This window comes from Monoraphidium neglectum (genome assembly GCF_000611645.1).
Source record: "Monoraphidium neglectum strain SAG 48.87 unplaced genomic scaffold scaffold01800, whole genome shotgun sequence".
NCBI lineage: Eukaryota > Viridiplantae > Chlorophyta > Chlorophyceae > Sphaeropleales > Selenastraceae > Monoraphidium > Monoraphidium neglectum.
Window position 1 is genome coordinate 480 of NW_014011828.1, and position 11,397 is coordinate 11,876.

An 11,397-nucleotide genomic window follows, 5' to 3' on the forward strand; every position below is an offset into this window, starting at 1 on the left:
GCTGCTCAGACTGTGGCGCCGGGGGCGACCACAGCGGCGGATGCTGCTGCTGCTGCTGCTGCTGCTGCTGCTGTTGGGGTTGCGGTTCAAACAGCTCATCCAGTGTGCGTGCTGCGGGCGCAAAACCAGAACCGGACGAGACGCGTGGGGGACCCAATGAGGAAACACCAGCCAGCGGGGATGAGACGTGCGACTGGCCAAGGGCGGGACCTGCCGCGGCATACGGTGGCCCTGGCAGCTGCGGCGGCCCAAACGACTGGCTGTGCTGCGGGGAAGCGGCGCCTCCTTGGCTTCCCCAAGGCCGAGGGACTGCGTAGCTTCCACTGTCATGCTGCAGGTGCAGTTGCCCGGGGCTGCCCGAGGGCCCGGCTGCGTCTGAGGCCGCTCCCGTCCCCGCGTCTGCTGCGTATGAGCCCTGCGCAGGCGGCCACGCGCCCCCGCCAGAGGAGGCCGGAGCCGGCGGCTGGCGCGGCCGCTGCGGCTGACTCTGCTGCCGCGAGGCGGCTGCAGTGGGGGACGCCGCGGCGGGAGAGCTGGCGCCAGGGTGGTCCCGGAAGGGGATCGAGCTTGCAACTGCGCTGGAGAAGCCGCCGGTAGTGGCGGCAGCGCCGCCAGACGGCGGGGCGGCGGGCCCCTGTGATGTGCAGAGGCGGGTGTGTTGCGAGGCCAGACGCACAAGCGGTGGGCGCAGGTGAGATCGAGAGTCAAAGTTTGAAATGGGAAGTTGCCGCACCCAAGCCATGCAGCAGTGTATGCAGAAGGACAGCCTGTTCGATGGCCTCCTGAGAGGGCGCTTGCGGCCCGATGCGCATGGCCTCACCTTCGAGTAGCTGGGTGAGTTGGCAGAGGGCAATGCGGAGAGGCGTGCCGCGACCGGCGAACCTGCAACCGAAGTGCGAGTGCCCAGGAGCGCCGCCGTTGGAGGCCGAGGCAAGCAATCAGGGGGTTGGTCGCCATGCTCGTACTGGCAATTAATCATCGAGCAACTGCATGATGGCAAGTCTAGCGGCAAAGCGCTGCCGCGAGACTCGCAATTGTGCTGCGGCTTCGAGTGGGCTGCACCGCATTGATGCGGGGTGCACAAGCGCTCTGCAGCGGTAAGGAATCCTGAAACCCTTGCATGTCCACTCTTGCATGCAATTGAGGATGCGTTGCCACCCATACCCGCTTGTGAGGCTGTCTCATTGTGGGTCGCAATGCGTGCGCCATGTGCAGACAGCGGCGCACCTGCCGCAATGTCATCGCCTTGACGCCGTTGTGACACAGAGGATACAGAGGACGACACCGTTCTGTCTACCTTTTCCAATAGTTCTTCCGCAGCTTTGAGCTGCTGTTGCAGCCAACTCGCCATGATCCGCTGATCGGTCGCTGCAGCGGGCGTTGTTGCCCAATCCTTGCGACACGTTTACGGTCCACAAAAGCTAGGAGGAGCAGCACACTGTTACGGTGATGTGCCTCACTGCGCGCTGCACGCACATCGCGTTGAGATCAACTTAGGAATAGCGACCTTCAGCCAGCTAAGGCTGGACTAAGACGATGCAGATAACTTCTTTGATTCTCGTTCACTTGAGGAGATTTGAACGGGCCCGCGCGTACAATTTCTGCTCAGACTTGTTGGGGGGCTGGTTTTGATCATTTGAGCTGATGACGCCTGCGCAGGGCGACCTGACTTGTCCATGGCTGTATGTATCATTTGCAATTGCAGGTTCGCATGCTGCCTGGCTTTGTTTCAGGTTAACGATACAACGTTGCTACTGTGTATGATAACGCACTGGTCGGTGCTCAATGGTGCACCCTAATAATGTACAGCCAGCGCATTGACCAGTGTAAACACTTTGACCGGTGACGTAAATTGTTCAAAGGGAGTGGGTGGATGTTGCAGTACGGTTTGAGAGGCGCAAACATAATTGCTTGAAAGAATGGCCTTGTCTTGAGTCCATGCACAGCTGCCAAAAGCGGCGCAGGTCACCTCGCATCTACACGACACCCGCGGAACAGACTTTTCGCTGGTTATTCTGCCCCCATGAGTAGCAGTACACTTGCTCTTCAGTAACAAGGCGCTTAGTTTGTGAGAAGGGGCACGTACTGCAGAGTAGAGCCGCTCCCGACAGGTGTTTGCGTTGCTCACTGCAGCGCCTGGAACCATGGGGACACACCGTATGGAGGAGGGATACCACTATGCTCTAAGCGAGCATAGGCTGCTGTCAGAGAGGATGTTTGTAAATTCAGACTCCTCTTGAGCGGCGCCGTCCGGGCATGGCCTGGAAACCGCGCTGTGCCCGCTGCCCGCTCGCCACCTGGACGCGCTCGAGGCGCACGCCATATTGTCCCATACCGTTGAGTGCAGACTTTTGATGATGACCGAAGCATCACAGTTTACCCTGAAAACCCCAGGAAACAGCGCCGTTTCATGGAAAGACGGATCAGGTCGCCCTGACCCCAACACGTGTGATGCCTATACTGCAGGTGCACAGAAAATTACATACGCGCATTAATATCATCGTTTTGGCCGCCGCGCGCCCATAATGATCTAGATAAGTAATTTTCTCCTTTCAGCACGGGCCACGCATGCGCCGGGCTGGCGCGCGTGCGTCCATAATGGTGCTCCAAGCCTTGTATCAGAGGAGCAGGCTGGGGCCGGCACAAGGTCCGCAGCCGCTCTACCCGTCACGGCCCAACGCACGCGCTGGTGCCTGGTGAGCATCACCGCTGGCTGCTGCATGGCCATGCAGAGGCACTGCCTCGCTGCATCTCACGGCAACAACGCTTGCACACATTGGCGCTGACAAGCTCCATGTGCCACGTACGCAGGCGCGCTCTTTGGACACGCCCGCGGCTGCTGCAGTCGCCTAGCGCACAGCTGAATGGGGGGCTCGCCGGGCGCATACAAGCCCCTGGGGCAGAGGTGTTGAAGCAGGACCAGGCTGTCCGCAGCGCTTCAAGCACTGGCATGGCCAGCAGCCCGAGGATGGCATCGGCGGCCGGGGGCGGCGGAGGTCGCGGCGCCAGCACGCCTGGCAGCGCGGCTGGCGTATTGACCAATGCGCAGCGACCTCGCATCCACAGCCTTCCACGCAGCAGCCAGGGCGGGCATCAGCTGCCCAGTAGGGTCTGGGGCAGCCAGTACGCCTACTCTGTGGGTGCCGCAGGCGCACGTACGGCGGTGGGCACGTCAGCGTCAGCGGCCCCGCATCCCGCGGCTCCGCACCCGGCAGCCCCTCATCACCCCCAGGCGCCCCTGCACGCGATGCCACCACGGCCGGCGCCCCGGAGGAACCCTCAGGCAGCTCACAACGGCAGCGCACCGCCGGCGCCGCAGGTGCATCTGGCGGCGCACGCCAAACAGCTTGAGCAGCAGACGTCGCGGCAACAGGTCACGGTCAGCAGCAGCAGCGCACTACTTGTGCACGGCCACGGTGGAGGCAGTGCGCCGTCCGTGTGCGCTCCAGCGGACGGGGCTTGGCAGCGGGCGGCGCTTGACGGCGGCAGCAGCGCCTGGGCCCCCGGGCCCCCTGGCGCGACGGGCTTGACCGCCCCTGCAGCAGCTACTGCTCTCAGCGTTGGCCGCAGCCAAACGCTGCGCGATCCCAGCCTGGGGGGAAACATCCCTCCAAGCCGGGGCATGGTCATTCGGGGAGGATTCATGCCAGCGCACGGCTTGGGGGCCGTCAATGGCAGGGGAGGCCTCACCTCAGGTGACAGAAGTGTGCTGGCGCTCAGGCAGGGCGCTGGTGCAGTGGCCCAATCTGCCCCCTGGCAGCAGCAGCACCAGCAGCAGCAGCACCAGCAGCAGCCCCACACTGTACAGCATTTGCCTAGCGGGAACGGGGCTCCCTGGGACAGCTCGCCACAGCAGCAGCAGCAGCAACACTATCAGCAGCAGCAACACTATCAGCACCAGCAGGTGCAGCAGCCGCCAGCACAGCAGCAGCAGCTGCAGCTTGCCTGGAACCACCCTTCACAGCAGCCGCAACAGCCTCCTCCATATCAACAGCAGCAGCAGCAGCAGCCTCAGCGTTCGTGGCAGCAGACGCAGCCCGTGCAGCAGCCTGTGCAGCAGCAGCAGCTGCAGCCGCCGTCGTGGGTGGCCCAACCGCTGCCGGACGGTCATCAGTGGACGGCCCCGCTCGACCCCAACACACCCCACGCCATCTCCCCGAGCGCTGCCGGCGAGCCGTACCCCCAGCCCGCGCCGCCGCCGCCGCCGCCGCCTCCGCAGCTGCTGTCCGCGCCCCCGCTGGACGTGCTCGTTGTCGAGACCGCAGCGCAGGCCAGGGCCGTGGTAGACCAGCTGCTGCGCCTGGCAGAGGACGGCGTCAGGAACCCGGCGACCGGTGCGGTCGAGCAGGCGTACTTTGCATGTGATACGGAGGTTGCAGGGATTGACGTGAAGGAGGAGAGCCCCGTGGGCCACGGCGTGGTGACGTGCTTCTCGGTGTACGCGGGCCCCTGGCTCGACTTTGGGGCCGGCGGCGGCGGCGGCGGCGGTGCCGGGGCCGCAGTGGCGAAGCCGCGGATCTGGGTCGACCTGCTGAAGGGCTGGGAGCGGCGCGCGCGCGCGCGGCAGCAGGCGGAGCGGCGCGTGGCGGACGAGGAGGGGCGCATCGCGGAGCGGCTGCGGGCGGAGGAGGAGGAGGCGCAGCGGGCGGCGGCGGAGGAGCTGCGGGCGGCGGAGGAGGCGAGGAAAGCGCAGGAGGCCGCTGCCAAGGCTGCCGCCAGAGCGGCGGCCAAGGCAGAGGAGGCGGCGGCCAAAGCCGAGGCAAAGGCAGCAGCAAAGGCGGAGGCGAAGGCGAAGGCAGCGGCGGACGCAGCGGCGGAAGCAAAACCGGTGGCAAAGCGGGTCCGGAAGACCCGGGCCAGCGTGGCGCAGGCCGCTGAGGGGCCCGCCGGCGAGGCCTCGACTGAGTCAGCTGCTGCGCCCTCGCGCGTGCCCGGGGACGCGCCGGCCGCGGCCGCGCCAAAGGCGGCGCGCAAGCGGAGGACCAAGGCGGATATCGAGGCGTCGGCGCAGGAGGCAGGGGCCGGGGCGCCGGCTGCGGCAGAGGAGGCGGCAGCGCCGGCTCCCAAGCGGCGGGCGACGCGCAAGAGCAAGAAAGCACTGGAGGCAGCGGCCGATGCGCAGCAACACGCGGTCGAGGCGGCGGTGGCGGCGCCAGCGGAGCCACCAGACCCGAGCGCCGCGCCGGCCGCCGCGCCCAAGCGGCGCGGTCGCAAGCCGAAGAGCAGCTATGTCGCGGCCGCGGCCGAGGACGCGGGCGCCGGCCGCGGCGGCGGCATTGTCGCCGCGTTTTCCCTGGACAGCGACTGGGCCGTCAGCGTCAGCAGCAACGGCAGTGGCGGCAACGGCGTCGCGTGGGGTGCCAACGGTGGCTCTCACAGCGAGGCGGCCCAAGAAGCGGTCTCTGACTGCGCCAGCGGCGTCGGCGGCGCCAGCGCTGCAGGGAGCGGCGCGGCATGGGGGCCCCTGTACCTAGATGAGGGCGAGCCGGAGCTGCCTCCGCCGACGCTGCAGGAGGTCCTGGAAGACAAGGAGGCGGCCGGCATACTGCGGGAGTTTTCGCGGTTCTTCGGGGACGAGCGCGCCAAGAAGGTCGGCGGGATCGCCGCGGCGGGGCGGCGGGGGCGCACGTATGCGCGGGCATGCGCGGCGGGGGCGTGCTGGGGCCGCCGTCAGCGCGGGCGCCTCGCTCTACGCATTCCGTCTGCAGCGGCCTAAGCTCAAGGACTGCTCTGGCTTTTCAATCACCCGCCCACAATTTGCCCACAATCGCCACCACATGCTTCCGGGCGCATGCGCACGTCCCTGATGTTCACCCCGGCGCTGCCTGCCACATGAGCAACGAAACCGGTCACCCTCGCGCAGGTGTGGCACAACTACGGCTTTGACCGACACGTCCTCTCCAACATGGGCGTCCACTGCAAGGGCTTCGGCGGCGACACCCTGCACATGGCACGCCTGCACGACGCCAGCAGGAAGCTGCAGGGCGGCTACTCGTTGGAGGGCCTCTCCTCGGACCGCAAGGTGGCCGCCGCGCGTCACGCATCGTGCAGTGCCTGGTCGACTTCGTTTCTATGCATCAGGCGGGCTCCTCTCTGTCTGCAGCGTGGCCGATGTTTGACCTGGCCACCCCGCTGGCACGTTTTGGAGGCAGGCGCCGATATGGCATTTGTATACCCCTCACAGCCCCACCTACGACCCTCAATGACAAGTGACACATGACGTTCTCTCTTGAATCCGTGCATAACTATCCCAATTGAGCACACACAACGTGTGCACGCACATCTACAAGCACACTGCACAACACGCGCACACACACACAATGCCCACAAGTCGCACAACACTTGATAAACACAACGCCCACACACACACACACGCGCGCGCATGTAGCTGCTGGAGGTGCTGGAGGCAGACCTGCAGGCGGAGGCGCTACTGCCAAAGCGCGGCATGAAGGACCGCTTTGCGCGGCCAAAGCGCAAGGGCGACGGCTCGCCCACCAAGGCGCGCTTCATGCCGCCCATGCACGTCCTGCACACCAGTGAGGCAACGCGGTACGAGTGGGTCGACTACTCCGCCTTGGACGCCAAGGTGTGGGGTGGCCTCGGGGTGGGGGTTTGCGGGGTTGGGCGATTGTGGCGCTATGGGATCGTGAGGGGGTGGGGGTGGCGGGGAGCGTGGTTGCTTCGGTCGTTTTGTGTGCCACACATCAGGTGGTAGGTGAGGGGATTGGCAGGGGTGGAGGAGGATTCAGGGGAGGGACGTCAGCGTGCTGTCGGCAGTCAACGGCGACGAGTTGCGGGACCGCCGAGCAGGATCGTCTGCAGCCGCAGGCTCCCTTCCTCGCTCCGACGCAGCACCCTCCAGGAATTCCCCGCCCGCACTCACCGTCCCGCCGACCTGCACCGCAACCCCCCAGGCCACCTGGAACGTGCACCGCGCCCTCAAGGCCCACCTGGAGGCCCACTATGCCTACATGGATGACTACCTCGCCCACAAACTCGGCCTGGGGCCAGAGCCCCGGCCAAAGGCGGCCCTGCCGGCACCACAGCAGCAGCAGCAGCAGCCGGCGCCCGCACGCGGCCCCCGCCGCAGGGTCCCCGCGGGGCCCGGCGCGGCCCAGCTTGCGAGGCCGGGCGGCGGCAACGGCGGCCTCAACGGGGGCAGGAACGGCGGGCACGTCGTGGGCGCGATGAGCGTGGTCGCGGCGGCGGCGGTGGCGGAGCCGGCTAGGGCCCCGGCTCAGGGCGCGGCGGGGAGCTCGGCGCTGACGCAGATGGACGTGTACAGGCAGTACTGGCTGCCGTTTGGCGAGCTGCTGACAGACATGGAGCAGGCGGGCGTCAGGGTCAACAGGTGCCAGACTGGGTTTGACCAGGGGTTGACCAGGGTTGGACCACAGGCTGTCGCACTTTGCATACAAAATCCTTTCTTTGCATTCCCTTTGCTGGTCTGTGAACAGTGCTGGTACGTGAACAGAGTGTGCAGAATGGCGTCTGACCCTCTCGCATCGTGCGTTGATGATCCGTCTGTCCAGGGAGCACCTGCGCACCCAGGAGGCCCAGGCAAAGCTCGATCAGGCGGCGGCGGAGGCCTACTTCCGCGATTGGGCGCAGGCCAAGGTGCCGGCCGCCAAGTACATGAACATCAGCTCCGGCCTGCAGGTGCGCGGGCGGGGCGGCAGGCGGGGGTTCAGTAAGGGGGTCTGTGCATATGTCGGAGCGTTGTTGGGGGGGATGACGGATGAGCGGTCCAGGGAAGTGTGACTGCAGCCTGGCCGGCACTTTTGAATGTAGGTTAGGACGGGTCAGGGGGTTGACAGCTGTGCGTGGTGCTTCGCGCGGTTGCGACGTCGCCCCCGTGTTCTTCTCCCGCCCAGCATGAGTGCACATGCATACCCGCGCAAGCTTCAGCGCACACGCACGCCGTCATGCGCGCACCCTCGACCGAGGGGCGCCCTCCGTCCCCACCACAATCCCCTGGCGTACAATCCACTCACTATCCACCAGATCCGCCAGCTGCTGTTCCCTGACGCCGTCGAGGACGGCAGCGGCGTGCGCGTGTTCAAGGCGGAGAACCCGGACCACGAGCGCGGCATAGCGGAGGGCTGGAAGCCCAAGCCCCTGCGGTTCGTGGACATGCCGCTGCACGGCATCTGGGGCCAGGGCGTGCCCGGGCGGCTGCAGGTGAGGGGCCGCTGTTTGGGGGAGCGTGAGGCAGGGTACGGGCGGCGGCCGGTACCCTACATCGGGTCGGACGTCTTTGTTCGATGGGCTAGGCCGTGTCTGACGCGCTGCACAGCGGGTGCAAAACGACTTGAGATGAGGGTGTGAGGAGTGCCAGTGGGTAGCACCACAGGTAGCCAAGAGGACGGCCGGCCGGCTGCCCTCACAAACCATCGCAACCGCGCCCCTGGCGCACTGAAGTTCACAGCCGCAAAGCAATCAACAGCGCTCCATGCCGCCCCCACCGCGCCTGCCGTCGCTCGACCTCAACACCACAGCGCAAACAATGTGCCCATGCTCGCCTTCCTCGACCCAACCGCCCCTATTCTCACTGCGTGAGCCCACTCATCCTCTTTGCCCGCGCCCGCCAACGCGCAGGTGGAGGTTACCACCGAAAAGGGATCCCCTGCCGTAAGCACCGCCGTGCTGCGTTCCTTGGCCGGCAAGCCCGGCGCCGCCTTCAAGGCCCTCCAGGAGCTCGACGGCACGGCAGCTGCCGCTGCGGCAGCTTCCCGCGACCTCATCCCCATCGTCGACACGTTTGATGACGAGGGGGGCGACGAGTTTGGCGGGTTTGGGGATGATGCGGCTTCAGCGGCGGACGGCGGCGGCGGTGGTGGCGCGGCGAAGCAGCGGAGGACGAGCAGGCGCAGCCAGACAGCGGCGGCGGGTGAGGGGCAGCAGCAGCAGGGGCAGCAGCAGCAGCAGCAGTGGCAGGCGGAGGACGGCAGGAGCCAGGAGGAGCTTTCGGCGGAGGCGGCGTCCAAGGGGTGGGGCAAGATGTACGCGGCTATGGGTGGCGGCCGGGAGGGGCTGTGGGCGTGCGCAGCCATAGAGAAGCTCTGTGAGGTGAGGGCAAGGGGCGTGGACATGTCGTAGGTTGCGTCACGTTGGTTGGGAATCCTGAGGGGCGGGGTAAACACGGGTGGAGAGCGGGGTTGGAAGGCTGCTGTTTGGGCCAGCGGGCCAGCATTGGGCGGCAGGGGGGCGCGGGCTCAACAACAAGGGTGGCTGGAACGAGCTGCAGGGTTCCCTGCCATGTTGAGCGTCTTTTGGGGGGGGGGGTGGGATGGAGCAACTGCCAATCGGCCTGTGCTAGATTGGAGACTGGTGCACGTTGGAAAGCTCACTGTTGCTGGGATTTGACACAGAGGTACGCCGCAACCACCCCTCCTCTCCCCTGACACCATCCGTTCTGCTCACCACGAACTTCATCGCACCTCACCCGCCACCCCACCCCTTCACCGCACTCCCCTGCCTCCTCCTCACACCGCCAGGTCAGCGCCATCGACAAGCTGCTGTCAGCCTTCATCGTGCCCCTCCAGGGCGATGACATCAGCACGCCCGACGCCGAGCGCGGCGGCCACCGCGTGCACTGCAGCCTCAACCTCAATACGGAGACGGGGCGGCTCAGCGCGCGGCGCCCAAACCTGCAGAACCAGCCGGCGCTGGAGAAGGACCGCTATAAGGTGCGAGGCCGGGTGGGGGTGCAAAGGAGGGGAAGGAAGGCGGGCGCCCCTTCTTGGTGGGGTGGCCGGGGGGTACGGGTATGTCCGAGCACACTGCTGGTGTTTTGAGTGAGAGCCTAATCAGGAGTGCTCGTGACGGTTTCTCATGTGCGGATCCAGGGCCGTGCACAGCTACTGAGACCCCAGCCTCTCTCCCCTCTGCCGGCCTGGCGCAACTCTGCTGCCATGCTGACCTGGCGCATTTACCTTCGCCGGCAGGTCCGCAAGGCGTTCTGCGCGAGCGAGGGCAACACCCTGATCGTGGCGGACTATGGCCAGCTGGAGCTGCGGCTTCTGGCCCACATGGCGAACTGCCAGTCCATGCTGCGCGCATTCGAGCTGGGGGGAGACTTCCACAGCAGGTGGGGGGGGGAGAGCTGGCGGGGCGCATTTGGAATGGCTTTCAGCGTTTGGCGCTCGCGCCTGCCCAGGCCTGGCTGCGAGGGGTGTGTGTGTGTGCGTGTGTGCAGTCCTCATGCAGCCTTGCTGGCACATTTCACGCCAGGGAATGCTGATGTTGCGTGCCCTCAATGCGCACACGTGTGTGCAAACGCCGTCCGCGTCCACACGCACGCACGCCCGCACGCAAATGTGTCCACACGCCCTCCCCCCGTCGTCCCCAGGACTGCCCTGGGCATGTACGACCACATCAAGGCCGCCATTGACAAGGGGGAGTGCCTGCTGGAGTGGGACGGCGGCCCCGACCACGCGCCCTGCCCCGTGCCGCTGCTCAAGGACAAGTTTGCCAGCGAGAGGCGCAAGGCCAAGGTGCGGCGCTGCTTCATGAGGGGGGCGGGCGGGGGCTGCAGGCCGGCCGTGACGCGAGAGTTGGCGATTGCGAGCAGCCTGGGTGACTGACGGTCAGGTGTGCACGTGGGCCTATGTGGGCTCCTGGGCGGTGGTCTTTGGGCTCAAGGGTGGGCACGGAGCGGCTGCTGCGGCGCAGATGTGTCCTCTGTAGGGGTATAGTTGGCCTCCTCCACGACATGTGCTGACGTGCACACTCTGACACACAAGCAAATACACGACGCACACCAACCTTGCATGCACGGATGCATACGCACTCGTCCTTCCCCGCTTGCACACACACACACACACACACACACACACACACACTCCAGGTCCTGAACTTCAGTATCGCGTACGGCAAGACCGCCCACGGCCTCAGCAAGGACTGGGGGGTCAGCCTCAAGGAGGCGGAGGAGACACTGAAGAGGTGGTACGCGGACAGGCCGGAGGTGAGCGCGTCTGTGTGTGTGTGTGGGGAGGGGGTGTCTGCGTCCATGTGTGCATGTGTGTGTGTGTGTGTGTGTGTGTGTGTGTGTGTGTGTGTGTGTGTGTGTGTGTGTGCATGCGCGCCAAGGGGCAAAGAGGAAGGAATGGGTTGTTTGGGGTCGCGGGAGCAAGGTTGCAGAGGGTCCTGGCGTATAGGGCAGGCGTTTGGAGCCTGAGCTGCGCTTGAGGGACAGGCGCACAGGCCGGCCAAGGGGCTCCTGAAAAACGTGTCCCTTAAGTAGTGGCGCACTTGCTGAGAGCATCAGCCGTCGCAGTGTTGCGCCCAGCAAAGGCTGCCCCAGAGTCTACCCCATGGCTCCGCTGTTGAGTGGCCACTCGGATTCCAAGCAGCTGCGGTCGCCCTCCAGAGCAGCCCCCCTGCCCCTCCCCCGCC

General features: G+C 66.0%; 1 protein-coding gene across 1 annotated transcript; it reads left to right on the plus strand.

The window, feature by feature from the left end:
* Nucleotides 1-3,671: 3,671 nt before the first annotated feature.
* MNEG_9044 (DNA polymerase I) lies at nucleotides 3,672-11,245 on the plus strand (the record flags this gene model as incomplete). The annotated part of the gene is made up of 13 exons (XM_014042484.1): nucleotides 3,672-3,695; nucleotides 4,220-5,590; nucleotides 5,864-6,022; nucleotides 6,389-6,586; nucleotides 6,915-7,351; nucleotides 7,533-7,659; nucleotides 8,005-8,181; nucleotides 8,599-9,069; nucleotides 9,498-9,689; nucleotides 9,948-10,090; nucleotides 10,352-10,496; nucleotides 10,850-10,966; nucleotides 11,198-11,245. The coding sequence occupies 13 exons, from the start codon at nucleotides 3,672-3,674 to the stop codon at nucleotides 11,243-11,245; spliced, it is 3,609 nt and encodes a 1,202-aa protein (XP_013897938.1).
* Between the last annotated feature and the right edge of the window lie 152 nt (nucleotides 11,246-11,397).